The sequence below is a fragment of the Filicampus tigris genome, chromosome 9 (assembly GCF_054856515.1).
Source record: "Filicampus tigris isolate MCC_2025a chromosome 9, RoL_Ftig_1.0, whole genome shotgun sequence".
Classification (NCBI taxonomy): domain Eukaryota; kingdom Metazoa; phylum Chordata; class Actinopteri; order Syngnathiformes; family Syngnathidae; genus Filicampus; species Filicampus tigris.
Genome location: NC_141225.1, coordinates 7,314,827 through 7,342,825, shown reverse-complemented (window position 1 = coordinate 7,342,825; position 27,999 = coordinate 7,314,827). Strand labels below are relative to the sequence as shown.

Here is a 27,999-nt window from a genome sequence, read left to right as displayed (position 1 = left end):
AGCTGTGGTGAAAAACATTATTACCAACATTTTCAAAGAAGAAGCAGCAAGTTTCCCCCCGTCAGAGATCACCACAGCAAGTCACTCACATGGTATGTTTGGCAGAGCTTCTATACAGGATGCCCTTCCTGACCCAACCCACTCGTTTTCCTATTTGAGTGGGCTGCCAGCCTTTACTGGGATTTGAACTCCAAACCGTGTGTCCACTGTCAGCAATGTTACCAATAGAGTCATCAATGTTCTTTGAAAACGGATGTTAAATTTACTTCAACTTCATTACACAACCCACCCAAAATGGCAACCCGCCAAAATTTAATCTTCAACCCAATCTGCTGAATCAAAATAACTAACCCAAAAATGGGTAAAAGTAACCCAATCTGCTCAAAATCCACAGCTACCATGTGACTGGGTTAGGTAAACAACGCAGCATTATGTAGTGTGATAGGTCTCCACATCTTATTGTTTTAAGTCATAGCAGAAATCCTACTCATTTTCGAGGAAAAGTTAGGATCAGATCACTTCATGTTACTTCTACCTGTCAAAAAATTCCTGCTAGTACCCACTACTCCTCATCTGTGGGGTGTGTTTAGCGGGAGAATGAATGGCTTGCATTACCATGAGAACTGCGGCTGGACTACGGATGGCTGCTTGAGATACACTGATCTGAGTTTTTCAAGATGAGCCATCACTTAGCTTGTTTTTCTTTTTTTTCTTTTCTTTTTTTTATTTGACTTGCAAACAAAAATTAGACATATGACATATGAGCGCCGTATGGTGGGAGTGAACTCAATTCAACTCACTTCACAACAAGTTTGACGGTATGGTGAAAAATAAAAAAAAACTGTTGCATGTGTGTGTCAAGCTGTGTATTTAAAACAACCACATTGCTTTGTTTTAGATAAGTCTGTTTAGCTTTAATGCTAACAAATAATGCAAAATGCCATGATATGCAACAGATATTTGAACACATCTTGACATCTAGAGAAAACTCACAGGCAAATATTCTTTTTCCTCTGCGAAGAATAACAAATATTACTGTAGCTTACTGAGAAGTGACCGTCTCCATTTTCATACAGGGTAGCTGTGTGTCTGTATTACATAGTACTGACCCCAGGTGGCCAAGCTGCGAACACCAGAAGAAGCAGCAATGATGACATTTGATCTTAGATGCTTGAGGGTTTGGAAGACAAAGATCGGTTTTATCAGAAGGGTTTAGCGAAACCACAGTCCACCATTTCTTTCAGCTACGGCTTGGCGAGGATGACACATACTGGTGGAAAAAAATGGGGATCTCCACCTTAGGCTCCCGCTGATGCATGATGACACCCCGACAAATTTAGGGTGATGGCACGTTTGCCAATTTATGGTCTGTCGCCCCGAGTAGGCACTTTTATCACCTCCCTTTAATAGACTTTGGTGTGGCAGCTGTGAATGCAAAGCTACTTTATCCGCAATGCCCGTCTGCGTCGTCACTCCACATTCATCTTTGTTTGGAGGTGAAAACCTGTTTGAAAGCAAATTAATTCATTTCGCAGCAGACACAGTAAGCTTCATGATAAGAAAATGTGAGCACATCATTCACTGCCACGTGTCCGACTCATCTGAGCTCATCCCGCCTTTGAGGGACATTGTTTGCCAGCCCCCCCAGGAGATAGCAACATAAAATATGCTAATGAAATTAAAAAAGGAAGTGCTAGGGTTGATGCTGCCTGGCTAGGAATCTCTAATGACTCCCTGCCATCCCTGGAAAGAGGCTGATTAATTTGGGGAATGTCGGCTGCACTGGAGAGTGATTAATTCCTCCTGGATTCAGCCATTTAAGTGAACATGACAGGGTGGCAAGGATAGAAGAGGCAGCCCCAAACACAGACACATGATGAATACATTTGGGTCCCTTTAATAAGCAACCAAAAGAGTCGGCAGGCGTAGCTACATTGTGCGACTGCTTTGTTCGAGTAATAGGCAGGGGTTAGTTCTCCTGAAAGGGATGGCACATTTAATAAGCTCCCCAGTTGACGGTGGGGAGGGGACATGAAACTCTCTCTTGTAAATACGATGAGACACTTAGAACAAATGAGTGCTTGTTTCTTTGATGCATCATGAGTCTGATAAAGCACAGGAAGACGGGAAAACAAGCAGAAGTGCTGATGATAACCTAAGTGCACTTAAAATGAGGTGGGACTTTTGAGGAATTGATAAAAGAAATGTCTCTCCTCTTCTCTTTCAGGGGAATGTGAAGTTTCCTGGAGAAGGACAACGAGTTCTCTGGCTTTCGCCTCGCTGACGCACAGTCCACGGAGGTTCGTCGGAGCGGCGTCTTTTGCTGAGCCCCGTGGGGATGGGAACCTGCTTACATAAAAGATGGACTTATGGCCGCTTCACTAAACTTTACGGCCCTCTGAAGGTCATGTCACGGTTTGTGGCCCTTGGGCTGCTGACGCTCATCCTCGTGAGTCAAAAGACAGCTGCCGGACAGACTGCAAACATCTTCCAATCGGAGCGGCGAGAGTGGTCGCTGAACCACCTCGCCGTGCATCAGTCCACGGGAGCCCTCTACATCGGCGCTGTCAACCGGATATACAAGCTGTCGGCCAACCTCACGCTCCTGGTGTCCCACGCCACGGGGCCCGAGTACGACAACAAAGCGTGCTACCCTCCTCTGATCGTGCAACCCTGCTCGGAGCCCCTCGCCTCCACGGACAATGTCAACAAGCTGCTGCTCATCGACTACTCTCACAACCGCCTCCTGGCATGCGGCAGTCTCTACCAGGGCGTCTGCAAGCTCATGAGGCTTGACGATTTGTTCATCCTTGGGGAGCCCACTCACAAGAAGGAACACTACCTGTCCAGCGACACACAGACGGGGACCATGTACGGCGTGGTGGTGCCCTCGTTGGCTCAGGATGCCACGCTGTACATTGGCACCGCAGTTGGGGGTAAGCAGGACTACTTCCCGACTATCTCCAGCCGCAAGCTGCCTCGCGACCCGGAATCCTCCGCCATGCTCGACTACGAGCTTCATACTGACTTCCTCTCGTCGCTCATCAAAATCCCCTCGGACACCCTCGCTCTTGTCCCGCATTTCGACATCTACTACATCTACGGCTTCGACAGTGGTCATTTTGTCTACTTCATGACCGTCCAGCCGGAGACACCGGAGAACGGGATGCCGTCCGGGGGCTCCCCTGGCGACCTTTTCTACACCTCCCGCATCATCCGCCTCTGCAAAGGCGACAAGAAGTTCCACTCCTACGTGTCGCTTCCCGTGGGCTGCGTCCACCGCGGCGAGGAGTACCGTCTGCTGCAGGCCGCCTACATGTCCAAGGCTGGCAGGGTCTTGGCCAAGACGCTTAACATCGGCGCCCAGGATGACGTGCTCTTTGCCGTGTTCTCCAAGGGCCAGAAGCAGTATCACGATCCGTCCGATCACTCCGCACTGTGCGTTTTCACCATCCAGGACATCAACACACGCATCAAGGAAAGGCTACAGTCCTGCTACCAGGGCGAGGGACACTTGGAGCTGCACTGGCTGCTGGGAAAGGACGTGCAGTGCACCAAGGCGGTAGGTGGACTGATCCAATCACCATCTAGACCAGGGATGGTCCACTTAAAATGCTGAACGTGGTCTCAATTTTTCACACGTGCAACTGTGGGGGCCACAGGGGGCCAGGCATTTCCTTCCTAGATGTATGACAAAAATGCTATTTTAAATATGGACAACATATGTGCACAATATGTGCTCTTAATATTTTCATTTTTCTATAATACATTTTCCAATGCATGATTAAAAGATCTTAACCCAAAAACTAAGGGCTTAAAGCAAACAACAAAATAACCACAATCCGCAAAAAAATTAGGATGTTGTATTTGTTGTAATTAGATGTTGTAATATCATGCAGTATAAGATATGAATAAGACATTTCTGCCATTCTTGTGGTGATTGGTAATATTACAACTTAACATTAGTCGACCCTTGCGTATTCGCAGTGCAGTACCCGTGGATTCACATATTCACATTATTTTTTCACTACTGTGTTTTCATAGTTTGGATTTTTCAGATGTTTTCCTGGACCTTTTTTTTTCTAAATTTCCTCTCGTTTTTCATGGAAACAAGATACAACTCTCCCACCCACACCATGCTGTAACTCCATCCAACCAATATCCAATCCGCTTATCCTCATAAGGGTCACAGAGGTGCTGGAGCCTATCCCAGCTGTCTTCGAGCAGAAGGCGGGGTACACTCTTAATTGGTTGCCAGTCAATCGCGGGGCACACAGAGACAAACAGACATTCACACTCACAATCACACGTTGGGGCAATTTAGAGTGGCCAATTAACCTACCATGCATGTGTTTTGAATGTGGGAGGAAACCGGAGTACCCGGAGAAAACCCACGCAGGCATGGGGAGAGCACGCAAACTCCACACAGGAAGGCTTTGCACTGTGAGGCGGACATGCTCACCAGTCGAACACCGTGCCGCCCCATGCAGTAACTACTTTCCCAACATATTCTTAAAAATTGGGGAGGTGGGGTGGGCGCAATTAATGAAGGGGCCACTCAGAGTGTGGGCATAGGGCCAATTGCCCAGCCTTGATCTAGATTTACTTCTACTTTCATCACGGGCAATATGTTCCCGACCCACGCTCAAAAGCTGAAAATCCGTGGTTCAGAGAAACCCTACAAAATCTTTTTTAATAATGGTTTATCTCTCCGATACCCTACAAATACATTTGTTAAAACGTAAATGTATTTAAATTTGAAAAGGTAGAGATAATATTGTAAGTATTGCAGTGCCTTTAAGGGGCGAGCCTGGTGGGCTGCCGTGTGACATCGAGGAGTCTGTGTCTGTGTGTCGGGGCGCGGTTATGGCACAAGCAGCTTCAGTGTGAGTGTGTTCATTGTATTTTCCTGTTCTCCCTAAAAAGTGCATTGCTACTGTGGCTCTCCTTTGCTGTAAGTATTACAGTAAACTGTAAAAATCCGTAAAAGAATGATAATTTCAAAAATGCAAACAAACTTGGTTATAGCAGGCCGATTCCACTGGTCAATACCATATTTTAATCTAGGATGGCTTTATGTGTCCCTTAACTTCTTTTTGACGCAGCTTTATGAAATGTCTTTACTTTTTTTCTAGCACATCAGATTTTAGAGATAGAGTTTTAGGTTTTAGAGATTTTCTAGAAAAGTTTGACCTATAAAAGCTTGTGCAATAAGGATTTTGTTATGGTTGGCCTTACAGCCAGGAATGGATCACTACGCAGACAGGAGGGTTTGAGAGCAGTGACACAGGCTTTATTCCAGCACAGGAAAATAACAGTAAAGAAAAGCTACAAAAACGGAACATTAACGCAAAAGCAAAAACAAATGAGGCTAGTTCTCTAACAAAAGTTGAGCAGAGCTTTCTGTAAAAAGAAAGAAACAGAAACACAAAATCCCAGTAGAACCTAACTACACAATCCTTAAATTCTACTGGACGACGACCAAGGTTGCAATCGAGTCAACGCGGGAATGGCAAGCAGCAAAACAGCGCACAAACAATACTCCGGCACCTTGTTTGGAACAAAGCCTAAATACTACAACTGCTGATTGGAGACATGTGGTCGGGCTAATTGCAGGTGCTGAGGCGGAGAGACCCCGCCCACGCTCAACTATAGCAGATTGAGAGGACACATTAAGAGGCCAAAACACAGGACATGACAGATTTTACCATGTGTTGTAATTTATAGCTATGGTCTTTCAGATAAAAAATGCATGGTGCTGAATGTAAGCCTTAATACATGCATATTACTAAAAATATTACTATATTACATACATTATTGCTATCATTATCATTATTATGAAAACCTGATGTGCTAGAGAAAAAATGAGGGCAGATTCAGAATCCGCACAAACAATTAATCTGTAAAGGTTTACTTGCATCGCTGATTCAAAACATTTTTTTAAAATAGCGTTGACCTGTTTTATCAGTATGTCTTTCGCATGTTTGATATATCACACAAGTGGTAAACAACAAAGGACTGTAATCCAACATGGTTGAGAGCAGCATAGATAGAAATATACTCTTGGGTTAACAAAGTTTGTAAATATGAGCAGAGTCCGAATCTGGAATTCAAGAGTGCAGAGGGCTTGGGGGAGATTCAAACCACAGAGTTAATCACACTTGGCAAGAAGCTTTGATTTCATTCAGGGGGTTTGGCCACCATCGCCCACCTTCCTCTAATCCCCTTCCACTCCCCTCATCCTCGTCGCTCCACTCATGTCCCTGTCAGCACCGCTCAAAACCTCTCGAGGATTCTTCTTCATCTTGAGAAAAAAGTGCCTTTCCGTGACTACGCCTTCATAAAAGCCACAATTATGCATAATGAGTCTTTCGAGCTGAAAGCAATGATGAAAACAATCATATCCATGACTGTGCTGCTTCCCAGCGTGCACTTTGATTCTTCTGTGCTATCAAGCAAATAGGATGTTATTCAAGTCAAAGCAGCTGAGGCGAGCTGTAAATACATAATAGGCGCAATAATTAATCTTGCTGTGCCGTTAACCTAAGGGACTAAATAAAAACAATGGCTCGGTCCTGACAACTTATCATTACATCACACCCATCTCAGTAAAACAGCCACAATCAAGTCTAATTGCATGCTTTGTTCTCTTTGTAGAGGCTGATATCAGATATTTTTTTCCTACCTAAGAGTTGAGTTTGGAAAAACTAAGTATTCTTTATTCTGCTTTAAAGAAATACAAGATAGCGGTAGTTACAAAGACAAATGTCAAACTATGGAGGGCATGCTTTTGAGTTTTTGAGAGTGTTGGAAGCCTTCTGAAGAAATTTCAATCTGGTGTGATGGAAGATTACTCAAATTATGCAATTTTGATCTTACTTATGCATGCTAGCATACCAATATTTGCTGACTGTAGCTGAGCCTAATGGGACCATTCCCTTGATCCCAAGTGTGATTTAAAAACACAACAACTCAGCGGCACCTGTGGTGTAGCGTGGGATGTCGGTTTAGTTTGAGTGAAGTCACAAACCTGCACTGAGCCTTTTTGACCCTTTTGGCCTCCTTAGCTTAAATTTTGGCCAATACGAGTCTGTGCTTCTGAGGTGGTGTCAAATAAAAAAACGTTCACATAGCCTCCAGACAAATTGGTACATACTGTACTTCCAAGTGCTTTCAACAAAATATTCTCCGTATTAATTAAACAATAAGGTGCTTTAAACACTTTGTACTGTAATTTCAATAAATGAAACAGGCATATGCTGTTGAGACATATTTCATGAGATTTGAGGGACTCGCAAGGTGTGGACCTCGTGGGCCACCATATTGGTGAACCGTTATGCTGAAAAAACACCTAATACTGTACAATAAATTATGAACAGAAAGAGTGTACAGAGACACAAACTATTCTCGTGTTGCTGTGGGAAAAACTGAGTCCAGCCACCAATCAAATGTCATGTATTACTGTCGTCATAATTACTACGGTTATAAAGTAATCAATAGAACATTTCATAATAATTGCATCTTGCTAAGCGCAGCTGTATATTTGGAGCATGTCTGTTTACGTGGCATATTTCCCTACTCCAATTGACAACTAGTTCTTTGAATCAGTTTGAGTCACCAGACTCATTACGCTTAATAACGGGAAAAAAACAGCAATGCCAAAGAAGAATTAGTGACTACATTGCAGTGCAATTTACAAATTTAATCATGTCTGATGTGTTGTTGTTCAGGAATAACTTGATGAGAAAATGCTCTTAATTTTTGCATAATGGTAGAAGGGTCGCATTCAGCGCAAATGCCTTTGCTGAGGAAGTGCTTTCAAAATTAATGTATATAGTGGGCTTGATTTAGATGGAATTCTAATAGAAAAGCAGTTTGTGTGCACATAATGTCACTGGACGGATAGAAAATGGATCAATCCACTTTGACCTCAGGGATTGGTGTGTTTCCAAGTAGAAGAGGATTCAATATGAAGTTGACTGCTAATGTCCACGTTTGAGTGAATTACAGTGTTCACCCGCTATATTGTGGATTCTTAAGACATCCTCTTAAATGTTTTTTTTTTACGGTACAGCACAGTCATCCCTCGCCATATGACTGTTTGCTTGTTGACGTCTCACTGTATCGTGGATTTTTAAATAATTCCTATCTTATTTCATTTTGCTGATTTTTTGCTTTACCTCTGGATTTTGCGGTGATCATTTTCCCACATTAATTAATAATGCAGATTCACGTAGCAGGTCAGCAGGAAAAATACAGGAATTGTCGAAGGTTTGGGATAATGTAATGTAAATGTAAAACAAGAAGATAAAATGCAATGGGTGTGATGGCAGCGAACGCAATTCAACTCATTTCACAACAAACAACAGATTTGCAAATACTGAATAATATATCAAGAATAAGGCTCCTTAGCCACTCTCAGTGGAAATTTCCTCTCAAAATAAACATAAAACAATGACAATTACGCATCTATTTAAAACAACCACCTAGCTCTAACTTAGGGAAGCTTTGCTTAGCTTAATGTTAACAAACAATGCGACATTGAACTACCATTGAATTGCTGACGGTTAGCAACGATAGTTGACGTTTTAACTTAAGGCGTGTCAACTGGCGTTCCCGCATGGTTAAAGTCAGTGACTGTCATAGAAACACCGGTTCTGGGGACATCTGATCCGAGTGTGCAAATTATTGTCTGATTTTTAATTTGCCACACCTGTTCTTACGACTGTCCAAATTAAGACCCATTCGTGCACAGCACTATTTATAAAATACAATTATAGAAAGCCATCTTTCCTTATTAAAAACACAAGCACCATTTTTTTTGAGGGGGTGGGTGGTTGGATTAGATTAATGGCACGCATGTCCATTCGGTTCAATAGGGAAAGATCATTTGATAGGAGCATGGTCATGGAATGATTTAAACGTGTATCTCAAGGCAGCAGTGTAATTGTACACATGTCAACAACAGAAGGGAGTGACAGCAAATTAGCAAATAAAGACAGCAGCTACTTAAGGTTTTGAGGCGCGTGTAAAGCAGAAGAAGAAACACGACCGCTTTGCACGTGGCGCTCTTTGATGCTTTGTCAAGCATCAAGACATCTCTGGCACTGCTTATTTGTGTGATGTGGCATCAAGTGATCAACAATCACAGGGAACAGGTGCAAAATGTGTGCTGCCTCGCTTTGCCATCATGCCGAATTTGCTACCGCTTACAGTCGATAAGCGAGAAAGCATTTGAAGTTTCTGTTTTTAAACACGGTGAGAAAAAACGTGCTTAACACAGAGGAGTTCGTTTTTTATTCAAGCACGTCACAGCTGATATTTCTTCCCTTTTCCCGGTTCACAATCACGCTCTTCTTCCTCGTACACATCTGTCATCCCCAATCCGCAGTTCTTTCACTCTCCCACCGTCTTCTTTTATCTTCCTCACACACTAAAAAGTGGCCCTTTTAATTATTTCACAGCCATTCTTTCTTCTTCTGCTCACAGCCTGTCCCCATTGACGACCACTTCTGCGGCCTGGACATAAATCAGCCTCTGGGGGGCTCCCAGCTGGTGGCGGGCCGCACGGTTTACTTGGAGAGCCGCGAGAGGTTGACCTCGGTCATCTCCTACACCTATAATGGACACAGCGTGGTTTTCCTGGGCACCAAGAATGGGCGGCTTAAAAAGGTGAGGGTAAATCTGTGTGATTCTTTGTAAGACTTTGTATGGTCAATTTAGAAATTGGTGTCTAAATATCGTACAATTTTGAAGATAACTGCTGGGAACATGATCAAAGCATAAGAACTACAGTACTACAGTACTGAATTGCACAGAGCTTGGCACTTTACCTTTTTTTGCCAGTTTGTCCTCTGTCCTTCGTCCGCGACCTGGGTACCCTTCTGTCGTCCGTCCTCGTCCTTTTAAAGCGCTTCCGTCCTTACATTCCGTCGACAACCCCCCAAAAAGCCTCCGTGCACTCATAAACATTATATACATATAAAATCATTATAGATCATTGCTCCAACTGGAGCAAGCCAGGGGACATCAGGAACATATTTAAGATTGAGTAATTATGCAATACTATTGAGTTTTATTGCAAAACTTTTGCGTTTTAATGCAAGACGTTTTATGTTTTTATAAAATAATGATTGCAAAATAACAGAAGGTTATTTTAAGAGGAGACAAAGACTTCCACTTCTGGGTCGTTTAAATGTATATGCTGGTAGAGATTTTTACGGTCTAATGACCACACAAGGACATGCAAAGGGATAAGGTACTGAATATTTACAGTTGATTAACAAAACAAAATTGATTGATCCGGGGTCATTACCCATTGTATTACATGTGTTGAACCACTCCAGGGCAGAATATGCTTGTGCTATGTGACTACTGGGAAAGACATGAAAAGCATTGTGCAGGCAATTAATGAAGCCGGATCCGTAGACGAGAACATGCAGTGGTCTTGCTTTTTAAAAGATCGCAACACAACACGTTCAGTCAGTATTTGGAACAAATAGAGAGAAGAATTGTGGGACGAATAGAGGGACGGACAAAACCTACATTCGGCCTTGCTTAGTCTGTCCTTTTTAAAAGAAGTCCGTCCTTTTTGAAAGCCTTCTTGTCCTCCGTCCATCTGTCAACAAAATGGATGTCTGTCCGGGACAGACGGACGGACCGTTCTGCTCTGGAATTGCGGAGGTATAGTGTTACACTGTTTTCAGTACCTTCAGTCACATCAATGGTAACCCAATTTCAAGTTACTTAGTTATTATAGCTAGGCCCATTTTTACAACTGCAGCATGCAGTTAGCTATAACTAACTATGCCTACACCCCAAAAATGCATCTTCCCTGAATGCCGCAATTTTCAGAATAGCTTAGTGTTGTTATTTAAATTCCCAAGCAAGAAGGTGGCACACCTGCCCCTTATCCAACGGCCAAGCCTGTTAGCTTGTGAGCTAGCTGCCGGCTAGCACCGCATGAAGGACCCGAGCGGATTTACTTTTGCGGCTCAAACGTGTATGGATGTGTATTGTGTAGGCAGAAGAAAGACACTACAGTAAAATCCTTTCTTTTTTTTTTTTTTACCAGGGCATGGTTTCACACATTCAGTCGACATGCCCACAGTGTTTGAAAGCAGAGACCCTACCTACTACCCTAAATATGCTACATATTTAGTGAATGGACTTGTATGATTGAATTATTTGTCTTCATATTCCATTGTTCACTGTGTCTGTTTTGCTAATGTAAAAAAGTTTCCTGTCCAAATATATGAACGGGTTCTATATTAGCGCACGCCAAACAACCAAATCATGTCAGTCAGATATGCTTAGCCATCTAAAATCTCCCGTAATCTTCTGCATTTACAAAGTGAATTTCCAGTTCCCCGTTTGTATGTGCATTGCGTGGGTTCACCCGGCGCCAATCGTGTGGCTTCATTTTGTCCAACTAAATGAAGAATAGCCTCAGTGCAACACTTAGAACAAGATGATATAGTGCAAAGGAGGTGGCATGCGTGTATACGTTAGCGGAGTGCCATGTGTGACGAACTTAGTGCCCCCTGCTGCTCCAAGCCGAAGCCTACAGCGCGCTGAACTTCAGCGCTTCGTCATAATCAGATGAGTTAAACAATAGAATACGTCTATTGCGAACATTGATCTAACAACTAAACGGTGGGTCAACTCAAATACAAATAGTGAGAGATATAGTGAGGGATGAGAACAAACTTGTTTGGTTCTCCTGCCTTGTCAATCAGTGTAGATGGTACTGTAATTAATGTAATACAATGCAGGCAAATGGCACCAGCTGTGTCAATTGTTATTTTAGTGTGTGCTGCCAACTGCAAAAAATACTAAATGGCTGTAGTTTGGACACCCCGAAAAGAATAGAAATTGAGAATTGTTTGGAACTGGAATCAAAAGAAGGAACTGCAATCGGTTATATTCAATCAATGCCCAACGGCTTTGTTTTGTTTATGGGCATTTGTATCCTTGGCAGTGACTCCTATATTTCCAATAAATGCTGTGCTGTAATTCTACAAAGTGCCGTTTAATATGCCAATTGGCTGTGCGAATACCGATATTTCACGCTACAGTCTAGAGTGCAACCAGTGCGAGAAACGACTGGAGATAGTGTGAGGGTAGTAGATACAAATGGTGGCGCGGAAGTTAAAAAAAAAATGGACTGGTGGAAATTCTGATGGGCTGATAACTTTACAGAGTCATTGTAGCTGGTGATCATAAAGCTAATTTAATACACCTACATGTACCGTATATATATATATATATATATATATATATATATATATATATATATATATATATATATATATATATATATATATATATATATATATATATACATACTCAACCAAAATATAAACGTAACACTTGACTGAAACGCTAACGGAAGCCAGTTTCTGTATTGCAATATACTGACAGGTTTTCTGAGTCCCCAGTCCCCCCCCTCAATAAAACAAAACTACACTTTTCAGAGTGGCCTCTCATTGTGGGCACTCTAAGGCACACCTGTGCACTAATCATGGTGTCTAATCAGCATCTTCATATGGCACACCTGTGAGGTGGGACGGATTATGTCGGCAAAGCAGAAGTGCTCACTATCACAGATTTAGACTGGTTTGTGAACAGTATTAGAGAGAAATGGTGATATTATTTATGTGGAAAAAATCTTTAGACCATTGAGTTCATCCCATAAAAAATGTGAGCAAAAACAATGGTGTTGCGTTTATATTTTTGTGTATGTGTATATTTATGTTTAATATAATACACAGATATTATATTATATTATATTTAACATAAATCAACCCTGAGCTTCAGCAGCAATATAATAAGTTTTGTGTCTCAGCACCAATGAGCACATTAGTGAAACAAAAATCTTTAATTCATTAACACAATAATCTCCACAATTAATGATATAATTATCATAAGGTTTAATATATCACAGGGATTAAAATGTGACATGGTGCAGCTGCTCGGCTGCGTGCAGTCACCAGTCACTATGAGTGCGAGTGTGTGTTAGCCTTTAGCTTCTCAGCCTGCAAAATGTCATCATCACTTTTAACCTGCTACTTGTTTGACAGCTTGTTTTGATTAGCCTCCCGAGAATGACAAAGCGATTAAAATGAGACCAACCCAGTGTATGTGGGCACTCCACAAAGTTTTCACACACTTCATAGCATCAAGTGTCTCGTTATACTGTAGTTCGTCTATGTAAAATGTGGAATTTGACCAAGATTTTCAGAGTCACACAAAAAGTCAATGACGTCTCACTACTGTTGCATTCTTTGGCTCCTTATGGAAGTTTTAAATATGCAAATTCAAAACAGAAAGACTTCAGTGTCACCAGAGGTGGGCATTCCGTCAGACTGAGGGACCGGTCCGATATTCTGTCACTGTTGGAGGCCCGTTTTGCTGACGATTGACGAGTGATGGGACACCTTTTAAAAATAACAGACTAATGATTTATGCTAGTAGGTTTTCATCCATCAGTGTAATCGTCATACGTCGCTGACAGACCTTAGTCCGTCACTGGCGGACGCCCGTTTTTCTGATGTTTTTGGCGGACTGGCTGACGGACCAACGGACTTCTGACGGAAACACAGACGGACACTGACGGACTGACTGATGATTACAATTCAGTTCGTCACGGAAAATGATGTACTGAAGAACGACAGGTGGGTACACTGGCCGCCGACGGAAGACAAATGTCGGACCAGCAAAATTTTGTAAAATGCCCACCTCTGAGTGTCACTTGCTAAGTTAAGTCTTAGACAACTCTTTTATTGTTGTTTTCTTTGCTCTTAACTGTGTGTGTGTGGTTTTTTTTTTATGGGTGGTCATTAAGAATGTTTAAAAGTAAGATTTTTGACACACATATATAATATCAAATTCCCTTTACACTTCAGTTGTTAAAGTTAAAGAGGCCCTATTATGAAAAGTGAACTTTTTAATTGCTTGTATACAGATTGTCGGGTCTCTGGAGTGCCTGCTCGCCTACTAAGTATGAAACTAATCAACCAAGTAAATCATGTGCGAGTTGCCTATTTCCCAAAATATATCGGTGAGCGAGCACTTCTGAAGTTTGCCTCGACTCTGTCAATTTACATAATAAGACCCCCGCACCACCCCTCCTGCCGAGAGTTTCTCCGCCAATGACTTGGGTAATATGGTTAAATTAGCCAGCACCATTCATTTGTAGTCTGGATGCAGAAAGGTGAACTTCTCCTGCTCCACAGGCAGTCTGAATATCCAGAAGTCTTCAAATACCGTAAGAAGTCCCTCGATTTTCGTTTGTCGCTTTCTTGAAAATTAGTCGCGAGAGTGGTCAGAAAACTGGCAACACCAACGCAATGCCCTACGGCCGCCGTCTGTTGTTATGCCAACAAATGCCATACTCGGCATTTGCATGAGAAAGAAACGCTCACTGCAAAACAGAGTGATTTCAACCAGAGAACGACAAGTGGGGGTTAAGTGTGTTGTGATTCTTTATCTTTTCTGTAGTTTGACGAAGGATGTCAGGGATCTTTAACTAAGACAACTGGGAACAGTTTCACATTGTGAAAAAAAATGCATGTCTTAATATTAACAGTGGTTATTTTTAATAGCAGTTAATGTTAAAATGCTACTTAAAACATTGCCTATATGGTTAAAGGTTTTACAATGGTGGCAGTTTGAGATATCAACGACAAAAACTCAAATCAAAGTGATTTATTAGTCAAACTGATGAGGGGAAAAATGGAATGTATCCCTCCCAACCACTGAAAGTCCTACTCAAAGCAGCCCCACAGACATAATATGACCCCTTTCGTGGACATAGTGTACACCAAGCTGATTAAGTCCATTGTCCATCACGTGTCATTTCAAAACCCACTAATAATTTCTACTCCTGCGGGCCCAGTGCTTTCATCCGAGTGGATAGGCCGGCTGGCACCTCGCGGGCCCGGCTTTCTGCGCAGGCAGCTGACTGAGGAAATGAGGGAGAGGACTGTTGTGACATTAGCCCGAGGAGGGTGGGGGAGGGTTGTGGGGTGATCGGTCTTTTTGGAAGCAGCAGTCTGTCTGATACGCAACATACACGTAGATTGGGTGATGGAAAAAGACAAGCTGGACTGGGAGAGACTGGGACAGAAAAGCAGAATAGTAAGAAAGACAAACGTGCGAGGACAGTGGGGGGATAAAAAGAAGTGCAGATGGGTAATGACTCGAAGCAGATGAACAAATGAGTGGACCATCACAAATGGACAATTTTTTTGTGGTTCTTAAATGCTGGATTCCTTTGTCTCGAATAACATGCAGATCTTGACAAATCTGACTCATACATGGTGGGAAATTGCTACACTAAATATGACTGAAATGTTTGACTCAGCACAAGGGTACAGCATATGCAGACAGAATGTCACACAGCATACAGCACATCCGTAAAATGTATGCATAGCGTCGTGAGAACATCAGGTATGATTTAATGTGTGTGTATATATGTATGGGTCTTGTGCCAGTAATTGGTGAGTCAATATCAACTCAGTATCAACAAAGTAATATAATACAGATTGTATTAAGTACGTCTTTACTTACTGCGTACTGCTTAACAAATATTCTTTTGAAATTTCAAATGAATTTCACTGACAGGGTGGACAAGTTAAACTTGACAGCATCCAACTACATAAATATGAAATGATATGATATGTTAAAAAATATGAAACATAAGTGTAAACATTTATTGTGCAACTCGCCACTTGTTTCAGCTTCCATAAAGAAAGACAAAACACTGATAAAAAAAAAATAGAATACCGTATACATGGTAAAAAACATTTGTTTCATCAAACAACCTGATGTTTACATTGAAACTATGTAACGATAATAGTACTGTATTGGCCACTGACAATAATATCTCAAAGTTTCATGATGACTGTGATTCTAATAGAGACACCAAAAGCACTTTGAGTGATATTAACTCTGCTGTTGTAAGTGTATCAACCAAGGATTGAGCTAAAATAGTGAATTTCAGAGTTTCAGAAAATGTACCTTATAGCTTGAAAGTTATTCTGGATCTACGCCCAGCCTAGCTGATCATTTCATGGGCGTAGAAACTTGGTTTGTGGGCGGTTATTATGTAAATTAACTACGCAATGGCCCGTTCACAGACGTATTTTCAGAAATATATAGGCAGATTAAGGATTTTCTCGGTTGTTTAATTTCACACTCGATGGGTGGGCAGACACTCCATAGATCCAGTTAATTGTATACAAGCAATTAAAAAGGCAATTTTCCGTAATATGTCCCCTAATAAATATTTTACTGTTAAATCACCCAGAATCTCATAGACTCGAAGCCACAAGGCATTTGAGATGTTCAGGCAGCTGAATTCTATTTCTTTGTCCTGTAGAGCTGCCGCTTTGTGTGTGTATTTCATTTTTAGTGCTCCGAGTGTGAGTCCATACAAGCCGGCGTGTCTTATTACCCAGCGAAATGTACGGCCCTGATTCAGACTCCCAGGAGCCTCCACGGAGCACAGGCTAGGGCAGCGGGGGGCGTCACCTCCCGATTCTCAATCCGTTGGGCCCAAATGGACAGGCGGAGTGGAAATGGGCCGTGACAATAAAAACCATCGCCGCAGTGGCAGGGTCACCGCAAAGGTCGAGCTTGTCGCGGGGAGGGTGTAGCCGAGTTGAAAGGTCACGGGGGCTAAACGACAGCGGCTCCATGAAAAGCATATGGATGTATCCATCAACGGCTCGCCGCCAGGTCACTCCGGTTGCGCGTAAAACAGGACGTTTCAGTCATCAGCCGGCTTTGCTGGAGTTGCATTTGCTGCCTGCTTTGGGGGCTCGCTAATGTGACCCAGTGGACAAAAAGAAAAGTGTGTGAATGTGTATGAATGTTAATGAGGAGTTATGAAAAGGGTACAAAGTTTGGCCTGAGGGCAATTTCCAGCCCAGTGCACTGCATCATTTTTATTGGCCTGCTGCATAGTATAATTTTAAAATAAACACAGTTCGTATCAAAAGATTATGAGAAAAAAAGTGGTTTAAAAGGCAACATTTTGAAAGACAGCACAGAGCACACTATTTAATTTTTTAACTGAAAATATATCCAGTAAATGTTTTCCAGAGTTAGCATTTAGGTTGTTCATTTCCGGTAAGTAGAAGGATTGAGACCTACTTCACAGTTACAATAACTTGTTAACAAAATGCTAGTGAGATCCATTGGGAATGTGCCATGGATCACTTCACTGCTTTATTTGAACATTAATGATGATTTGGAACAACTGGACTAGCTGCTGAACAAATTGGAGGGAAAACTGCGTGCCGCCCAGATGGTCCTGAAGGAAGCGGCGGTTTCCCTTGCTAAATCACAGCTGAGTGACTAAGAACACATTTATTCGGAGTACCACTGCTACTTGAAACTTGATACTATAAAAAGCTGACCTATCACTTCCTGTGGCATTACTGCACCCGTCATTGCCTGTCGAGGCTTATCCATTTTTAGTTCAACATAAAAAAATCCTCTTTAGGATGTCCTCCACACACAAAAAAAGGTCCTCTTTTAGTCCTCCATTGCGCTGTGGCTTGTGTTTCTGTTGATGTCCAACTGTGCTGTTATTGTCTGGATTTTTTGTATTATTTGCTGTTCTAGCAACCATTGGGTGTTTATTATCGGTTGTGATGTCACCTCACAATTGTCGCAACCTGATCTGCCAGCTAAGTGATTAAAGCAACACCACTTGGACAAATTAAATGTGCTGAAGATGTAAAGATAGCTTCATAATTTTTCCCCTGTTGTTGTGAGCTGTTAAGAATGGGCTGCTGAAGCACAGGCACACACAGCAACAACAAGCAGTGCTATTCTTCTCTCCCAAATATTTCACTGCTAAGACACTGTCAAAACGCTTTTTCATGATACTGTATAGAACGAACACTAAAGGCTCTATTTGTGTGCCCAGTGCAATTCTAGCGTGAGTCGCGGTCTAAATCTGCGCAGAAGCGGGCTAGAAAGGGTTTTGGTATTGCTACAGACGTGCACCGACGTTTTGATGGGTCTCAAAATGCTAATTTTGCCTTGCAAAGTGCGATACGAAACCGCTTATTTCGAGCCTTTATTTATAAAATAAAGCCTACCATCTGAGAGCAGAGGTTTTACTCTTTCCCCTAAATTGTAGTCTTTGTGATTTGAAATCGCATCCTACTACACTGTGATGTTGATTTGAATTCAAGTAATTATTCAGCCCTATTGCCGACTCACAAGTGCGTCACTAGAATAGTCGAGTAAATTGATTTACGAGCTTGGTCACGGAACGAATTAAACTCAAGGTACCACTGTACTGTACTTGATATGCATCATGGCATTGTAAATCATGTTTTCATTGGTTGTTTGGCCACATACTGCACACAAACAACAACAAAAGCTGAGTCTATATGCTTCTGAAGGCAAACACAGCAGAATGGCTCTTCTTTTGACTTAACCTGTGACGGCCTCAGCACATAACATCCGTTGAGCGGAATTGATTTTCGGAGGGGAAAACGTGGCGTCGCAGCACAGTGAAGCCTGGCGGGACCTCGGCGGCTCGTGGAGCGCTAACCCGCCAACATGTAGCGAGCGTACTAATGCGGTCCCTTCCGCCCCCTCGCCAAGATGTTCTCAACATTTTCCGACATTCCCGGCTGCCACGAGCGCAGCAATATTTTAGAGTCATTCAAGTTTAATGCGTTCTCGGCACTGTGGGTTTGAGAAGATGTCCTTAGCACTTGCGGCAGTTCCTCTCTAAGGCGCACGCTCAGGAATATAAAGTGCTGCATGCAATAAAAATGGGCCAGTCAATTGTCTTCATATGGAGGAGTGACTTGAAATGTGAAGCTTATGGAAAAGTCAATCAAACGGGGCTCACTAATCATGCTAAGTATGTCGCGGGTCCAAGTTAGCCAATGCTGTTTGCTATTGCTGATCTGTGCATCCCAAAAAACTCAATGCAGCTCTGCTTACCTTGCAGGAAGCTAGGTGGTTAATATAACCATATAAACACAAACATGATACTTCGTCACATATTTATAAAAATAATTTATTTAGTCGTTCAAGGTCACACTTGATGGGTGGGCATGCACTCCAGAGAATGAACTTTTTGTATCCAATGAACAGTCAATATTTCAGAATGTGTCCTCTTTTAATGAAAAACAAACACACAAATGAATTATGGCCATTGATACATGACCGGCGAGCAATAATGCACTTAATATGGAGTGCGTGTTCAGTCTAGGATCCGACTGATATGGATTTTTTTAGGCAGACACGGATATTTGTCAGAATAAAATTCCTATAACCAATTCATCGGCCACTATATAATGAATAAAATCACTTATTTTTTAGTTCCTTAATGCTTACAAATTACGATCTGAGCACGAGGCAGAACATTTGACTTATTTACAATATATAAGTATTTCATTTTACAAAAGAGAAACATTTGAAAAGAATGGGCCGACTTTTTAACTCAATTTACTTGTATATCAAATAAATTACACTGCATGTCCTACGCAGACTGACAGACCTATTTCGCTCCAATGTAACACACTAACATAAAGCGTGGATAAGTGAAGAGATGGCTAAATGCCTTCTTGATGTCACGGTTGCCGAGGTGAGGTGGGATGCTGGCATTCGGGGGCCAAATTGGCAGGATGGAACGCAAAGCACGGGACCAGCAAGAGGAAAGGCCTCCAAGTGGATCGTCGTCAGATGATCCGTTGGGGCTGAGATGCTGGTTGCTAATAAAGGAGGCAATTTATCACAATAAAGGACGGTGTCCATCTCCCTGCTCGCTCCGTCCTTTCATCCCAGCTCTCCATCTCCTTGTGCAGTCTCGCTAATGGGGAGCACACGGGAGGACTGTGACTGTATTGCGGTCGGGGGAAAATAAGGGCTGCGCTAAGGAGCGTGGATTGTTCTGCTGCCGTCGTAGGTGGGCCCCGGGAACTTGGCAAACAATGGCAGCCGTTGGAGGTTGGGGGGGGCGGGGAGGACAGGAAACAGGCAACAGGAAAAGCATGTCCTCCAGGAGGGAGAGCATGCAAGCACATAGAGGAGAATGGTGGAGTTGTAGACAGTATGAAGGCTTGGAAACTGGCCACGCAGCTGAGGTCAGGACGCACTGACTTAACAATGACTTCCCATCGAGTAAAACTCGGCGCATGAATACGAACAGTTGGGTCGAATTGTGGAATGTTTCCTACTTTTCAGCATAGTCGGCAAAGCCCCGATTATCGGATGGCTCTGAAAGATTATCTTCAGCGATTATCCTGTGTTGTGAGGTGCGTTAAAGCGGAGTACATCCATACTGACAAGCAAGCCAAATTTAAGCATTTTTCCTTCCTGCCGATCAAAGTCAGCCCAATTACCAGATTTTAACTGATTATCCTGTTGTTTGGGGTTTGTTAAGAGTTTTTTTTTTTATCACCAATCCACTCTGAGATGACAATCGGAAATGGTGGACTTGGTGATTGTTGACATAACCAGAGCTGGGCACTTGACCCTTTTTTGCCGGTCCGTCCTCCGTCCGCGACTTTGGTCCTCGTCCCTCCGTCCTTATTTATAAAAATTATCGTCCTCCAACCCTGCACGTCCTCGTCCTTCTAAAGCACTTCCGTCTTTACATTCCATACATCGTGAGTGGATTGAATTGTTTACAACTGTTTAACTAAGATAGCTTTTAGCTGCCAGCAACCACCGTTGTGATGAAGAAGATGATGATGATGATGATGATGAGGACAGGAGCAAGCCAGAGGATATCACGAGAATATTTAAGCAGAGCTAGGCAATGTACTATAAATTGAGCATGCGTCATTCGAATTATTTTTCTTTCCCGATCAACTCAGAAAATGGTCTGAGTCACAGAAAAGTTGAAACAGAAAGTTGTGAAAATTTTTGTGCGTGGTTAGAACCAAGTTCTACAAAGCCCCCGGACTCTCTGGCTGTTGATGTGAAATGGAACTATAGCTAATTAAATAGAGTACACTCACAAAAACAATCGGGCCAAAACTGTTTCTCACAGGTCAGTCTTGGGCCTACAATTTGGGGGAGGAGTCTTTTAGTGATTGTTAGTATGGATAAGGTTATATGCGTTGTGTTGGTTATCCAGCGTACACCACACATGATAAGAGCGTAATTATACGCCTCGTTTATTCCCCCCATCGTCGTGTAGTGTCTCTCATATTTTACAAATTGGTTAGGATGTTAATAAAAAAGTGTGCGCCGTACGATTTAGTCGTTTTCATTAAGTGCAGCTGGTGGCGTGGCTTTGTGACACGTGGTGGGCCAATGATTAGCGGCGTCTTGTAACATATGTCTTCACCTCCATGACCTCGCCTCCCTCTTTGTTCATTAGCACGACTGAATCCTCATTAGCATGCATGCGGCCCTGATGGATATGTGGGCTAATCAATGTGCGCTCTCCTCATCCACGATGGGACCATATGCACAGCCAGTCGACCTTAAAGGTGGCCAGTTGTCCGGACCTTATGGTGCCGCACGCCCGTGTCATCGTATTGAGTTGAGCCTGGTGGAGCATCCGAGAATGCTCTCGCTTTGAGTCTTTGGACAGATTCAGGGTCAAAATCAGATTTATACCAAAAACTTAACTTCTGGAAACCACTTCAACATTTTTTGTAGAATACTGGCATCCGATAAACAACAGCAACAACAATAATAACAATAATGAAAAAATAACAGAACAAAACTCATTAGAACCAACAACAATGGGCACAGAGCTCTTCTGAAGGTGAAAAATTCTTCTGACTTATTAAACTTAAACATCTGTTGGATCTACTAGCCTCATCGACTGGGTAGATGTGAGTTATGTAGTTCTTGTGTCATATGCAGCAATACAAATATGATCTCCTCCTCACCAGAAGTAATAATAATACTGTAATTACAAAGCATATTGTTGGTGTCCTGTGAAAAACACTTAAGTCCAATTTTGGAAAAAAAAAAGGTAATTTTCTGTAACACCATTCACGTAAAAATAAGACAATTGACAAAAATTGACAAAAATTGTGTTTTTCACATGACAGCAACCACATACTTTCTGGATAGCGAGCCGCTGAACAAAAGAGGGAATTGTAAACTATCTTGAGAGCTCATGAGAGTGTGTAATTTAGCGGTTCAAGATGCACATCGTTCGGGACTATCCGCTGGGAGTTACAGGAGAAATTTGGGGAACAACTTGCCTGTTTTATCCCGGCCTTGGATGGCGTTGTTGGCAGGCGGCGATGTGCTTGCTGCTTCCCGTGTGAAGTCAAACAGCAATCAGGGAGCCTTAGCTCATCCAGGAAGCCGCTGCCAAAAAGGTTGTAATGTGAACCTCAAAATACTTGGCGCATAATTCCATCTTGTCAGAACACCCCATTGAACAAGAGTTTCTTCAAAATGATCCTACATATCCATGTCCAGTCTGACCTAACAGACCAAACGTCTATTATAATATAGTCTTTGCTGACTGTTCTAAGATCTTTTGGGGAGACTTAGCTGTTTAGCCTGGGTTGTTACCGGAGGTCATGAAACATCCTCGCCATACTGATGCTTCTGGTGCATTCTTCTCAAATCTAATCATCTGTAAGCCATTTATTTTTAAGGATAATGTTGAGTTTGAAATAATATTTAAGTGTTTTGGGATTATAGCTACATTTCCAGTTTATACAGCTGTATCTTGACGTACGAGTTCCCAAACCTTCGAGACGTAGCTTGGTTGATTATCTTGTTTTGTATTTTTTTTGTTTTGTGTTGCGAGCCAAAATGTTCTTACAAGTATGCTTGAGATGTGTTTCTGCTCAAGAAAAAAAAAGAAGCAATTAATGTAGCGTAAGGTCCCACGCAATGTGGGCAAGTAAAGCCGTAGTCGCCGATTCACTTTCAGCCGTTTATTTAACAAGATAAACAGTCAGACACGCAAATGCAAAATAAGAATACTCACAAGGAGCGACTCCAACTCCAGGTCCTGATGTCACTCACTCGGCCACACTCCTTAAAGACACACATTCAACACACAAACACTACACTACATACTGTAATTCCACTATAAGTTACTTTACAGTTACTTTTTTATATTCACTTTTATCATGTATGTGTTTTTAAACAGTACACGTGTCTCAATGCATCCATTTGTGTGGAGAGAAACTGTTGTAGGACAAGCAAGTGTGCCCTCATAGGTATGAACAGACAGCACTTTGTTAATGAGACAGATTGGCAGTGATTGGTCGCATAGAGCGCTTCAGGCCTCCTGGGTCACCATCCATATGTCTCGTTTGTCAGCTGTGTTTAGTGCTCACACAATGAACAGCCACATATGGACATTTTCTGCTGGGAATTTTTACAGCCTTTGCCAGATAAACATAATAATCATCTGCTTTTCCCTATTTACATGTCTCCCTCCCCTTGAAAAAAAATACCAAGCAGAAAATTAATCTCAAAATGAATCCCAGGTGTGGATGAGACATTTTGCTCAGGTGAAAGCTGGCAGCATTACAGCAAAGTTCAAGTGACATTTTAGAATCGAAGACTGTTTTCTTTGGCCCAGACAGAGAGCCGGTGGATTTTACTGTGGGGCTTGTTTGCTAAAGGCTCAAGTTGCAGATGTGTTTGTGGAAGCCATGCTAATCGGGCTGTGTATATCTATTGCAGGTTCTGCAGTGGAATGCGGTTCACAGGAAGGAAGTGGCAGTTATTGGCTTAGACATTATTCATGGGTTAAATATATATAGCCCTGTCAGTTGTGAGGCCCTGGAAAGAGAGGATAAGACGAAAAGCTCCGCTCAGGTTTTGCGGCATGAGCGGCGAGTCCGGTTGGTTCTGGCATCACATTAAGTGGACCACAAAGGTTGAATTTAGTGAAAGTGAGGATGTCTCTTAAGTCTTCCAACTGTATACAGTGGGGGGACGAACATAATGCCATCCAAGACGCTGTTAAATCTCCAATTTGTCGGAATTTAGAACCAATTTTTCAATGGGAAATAATCAGGGCGTGCACATAATGTTCCCTCTAATTTTCCATGCATCTGAGCATTCGCTCAAAATCCCTGAGCATTCCTTGGACCGTGGTGAGCAACACCAGACATGCACATGCCGGCCAAACCAGTATCACATCCGTCCAAAACCTGAGATAAGAACATGTTGCATGATGTAGATATGTTACAGAAAAGAAAAAAAACATCTATCAAAATAGAACATGTCATTGAATAGAAATTTGTGACACGAATAAAATCAGCGCCAGTTTACTTTTATTCTAGCACACAGACAGAGGTCATTTTAAGCATAATTAAGTCTCAATGGAATCTGTATAAATATGGTCCCACATTGTCCACTCATATATAATTAAAAAAAAGTCATTTAATAAAACATAAAGATTTCTAGTCAACTGACCTCTGAAACGCGCAAAAGAGCCTTATTTACGGCATAAACTATGCCCATTTTTGGACTTCCTGAAAGCCAGGGCTTTTTTTGCTGTCTTGTGTCGTCTTAAGGCATTACACACAGACCACAAAAACACACTAATGGGTGGATTGTTTGGCGAATAGACGAGGCCAAGTTGCATAGCGAAATACCGGCGAACGTGTGGAGAGTGAACCGCAAACAGTGATCGGCTTCTGATGCGTGGAGCTGGCGCAGCTGCCTGGAAGGTGGTGTGGTGTGGCGGATTGATGAAGTTTCACAAGCCCAGGAGATCCAATCATGTAATCAGTTCGTATTGATTGACTGTCCCAATTCAGAGAATGCCGCTGCGGCGTGCTGCCTGTCATCCTTGGCAAGCATTCAGAGCCTTGATTCGGGGTGGAACCGACGCTCAGGTCCAGAGGCATGCTGGGAGGGGTGACATAATCATGATGCAGATGCCACGCAACAACAAGCACAGTTGTCAGCCCCTTTGTATTTCTTCTAATTAAAATGCCTGGGAAATGAATGCGTCCTCACTGTAATTGCATCAAATGGTTGATGATCTGGCCTGCAATGAATTTAAATTGGTCTTTAACCGGAGTTTGCATTACTAATGTATTTCTTTGTTATATCCATCACTTTATTCACTTAAAGAAGACAATGCTGGGAAGTAACAAACTACAAATACTTTTTTACTGTACTTGAGTAGATTTTTCAGTGACTCTACGGGGGTGTATTAGTAGTGCCAATGGAATGGGTAACATCCATATCTGTAAAGGCACCATTAATGCTGGCAGGTACATATGGGTTTCAGAGTTGCTGGGATGGCAGCATATGTTATGCCAAGCCATATTCTGCATGTGTTACAACAGTGTGCGAGTACTAGACTGGCCTGCCCGCAGTCCAGGCCTGTCTCCCATTCTAAATGCGAAGCACAAAATATGACAATGAAGACTCCTAACTGTTGAACCATTGTACTCTGCTTTTATTTACATTTTATACAATGTTCCTTCATTGGAATTGGGGTTTGTACTTTAGTATAGTGGGAGTACTCTTGCGACATCTGCAAAAAATATGCGAGTCGCAAATCACAGCATTATATATCTAAACTTGACACGTAGGGAAACTTATTAGCCATCTTATCAGCAATCTGAAATCTTTTACAAACAATTCAAGCACCTCATGTCGCGTCCTTTTGACATCAGCGGCCCAATCAATAAACCACTTATTACCCAGACATTTGTTTTCGGTGCAATTACATGTCCTGCTTGTTGAACAAGACAAAGGATGGACGGCGAAGCCTTCACTGGCTTCTGTTCCAAGCCCCAAAAGTTACACACCAACACAAACATGTCTCAAAAGTTAAGATTGGCTCCTTGATGTGAGGCATAAATGCCCTCATTTTCTCTTAATAATCTAGTCTCAGTTCACTTTGTGAAGGTAGTGCTACGTTAGGTTGATAAAGACCTGTAGAGGCTCTTAAATATATCGCCCGAAGAGATACTTTGAAACCCCAATTTAAAAACCATATATAGGCCTCACCGTATCCGTGTAAACATTAGTTTGGAAACTGACTACTTTAACCTATTTAGGACTTTAACCACATTTCTACCACTAGAGCCGGGAGCACTGTTGTGTCTTCCTACCCTTAGAGCCGGTAGAGCGTATACGTCATTTTCTATTTATTATTTAATACTCGTCTCTTAACCAATGACATGCATCAGAATACACACGTGATGGTGTGGGGGGCTCGCGGAGGATGTTTCGTAATTCTTTCGAGTCATAATGGCGGACGCCGTCAATCGTGGGAGCTCTGAAATGAGTAACGACAGTGATGTAGACGACGCGCTTGTGGACTTTGAACCAGTAGAACCAGTCGAACGTGATATATGGTTAAGATGCAGCATATGTTTGTAGACAATGACAATATCGACAGCTTTGTAGACTAGAGGATGGTAATCACCACTTTCTTTTTTGAATAAAAGATAGTGATTCTCTTGTACTGACACTTTATTTTTTCATCTTTGATTGAAACAGTAAAGATTAATAAACAGAATAAACAAAGTCTAAACTTGTTTGAAAGCCACATATCTATCAAATTATTTTGGAATGACGTTTCTGTTATCGGTTACAGGGGCTGAGATATTCATTATTTTGTAGGTGTTGAATTTCTCGGAAAAATGGTAATTCCAAAGACGACCTTAGATTTGGGGAGCTGTTGATCCAGGCGCTTTAGGCCTTAATATGTGAACATTCAGTCAATATTTGGGTTAAGGTCAAAATTCCGATTTCGGAAACATTCTTACTAACCCGTTTACATGAATGAGTGGATAGAGTTCTTGCATTTGAATAACCCGATTTAAAACGGCGGCGCACGGACGTAGTGACACAAATAGATGTCATTTCTTCTTAGTTTCTACCGTTAATAAAACACATTATATTCATGTGGGTCACCTGAAGAATAAAGCAATCTGTTTCCTCTTCACTCCAAAAGTGTGCTTTTGAGCAGCGTCTCTGAGCTTTGCCATGATTGTTTATCTCTGCTTGTGTATTTCCGTAGCAGAGATATCAATGTATTCAAGTTAGGCTCGCAATGGCGAGGATAACATGCTTACAAGTACTTCCTGTTCAACAAAGACCAAGGCTGTGTCTGAATGTGCACCCTAGTTCCCAAACCCCTCATTCACTATTTAGTCCCGCACTATGTAAAGTATACAACTAGTAGTCCCTTCATTCTGTTCGGAGATTCGGATAGCCAGTTCACCACTTTCTCCTCGTCGCATATCATGTGACCACTGTACCTGTCATGACGCACCGGTGCATTAAAATCTATGACTAAGAATTATTTCCGTGGTGTATACTTACTCTATCGCTTTGATATTCACGCATACGCCATGTTGATTTCGTGCTTGCAATGCATTGTGGTATATATATTGTACTGCTGAGTGAACATTAATACACACTATGTATCCAAGTGCATTGTGGGTATTTTTGCACGTGTTTATAAGGACTTACAAAATCAGAATACTACCAATATTCAGGTTTTCAAAGGTTTATTAACTGCAGATAAACGTAGTCAGGATAACACTTGGTAAGTAACACTCAATTGAAAACCGAACCATTATTTGTAACCACTATCCTTGATTTCAATCTTGAATTTGAAACCCTAACCAAGATCAGATTTGAAGTAAACATTGTGAATTAATTTAAATTTAGCATGGTAAATCCCATTTAAAATGTTTACATTTTCATTTTCAAATCTAATTGGATCATGTAGTAATTCTGTGTGCTTATGTAGAATCTTACTACTTCCGTCTGGTGTTAAAAGCCTATATTTTCAAAATCTCACAGACCTGGCATGTGACAAGTGTTTTGTTATCATGCCTCCGCAGATCCGAGTGGACGGTCCACTGGACGCAGGAGTGTTGTACGAGACGGTGACTGTGACGAAGGACAATGGCCCTCTCCTCCGTGACATGGCCTTCTCCCTGGACCAGAACTCGCTCTATGTCATGTCCGACAATCAGGTGAGGCAAAAACATCTGGAAAGTATTTGGATTAAAACCCAAGTGCTTGACAAACATGCTGCAA

General features: G+C 42.1%; 1 protein-coding gene across 1 annotated transcript in view; it reads left to right on the top strand.

Moving 5' to 3' along the window:
• The window catches only part of LOC147141775 (plexin-A2-like), a 120,130-nt gene that overhangs the window by 21,295 nt on the left and 70,836 nt on the right, over window positions 1-27,999 (top strand). Inside the window, exons 2-4 of the mRNA XM_086040361.1 lie at window positions 2,228-3,562; window positions 9,490-9,672; window positions 27,801-27,935. Of these exons, the coding sequence (XP_085896487.1) occupies window positions 2,339-3,562; window positions 9,490-9,672; window positions 27,801-27,935 (1,542 nt within the window). The 5' untranslated portion in view covers window positions 2,228-2,338. The remainder of the gene's footprint in view (window positions 1-2,227; window positions 3,563-9,489; window positions 9,673-27,800; window positions 27,936-27,999) is intronic.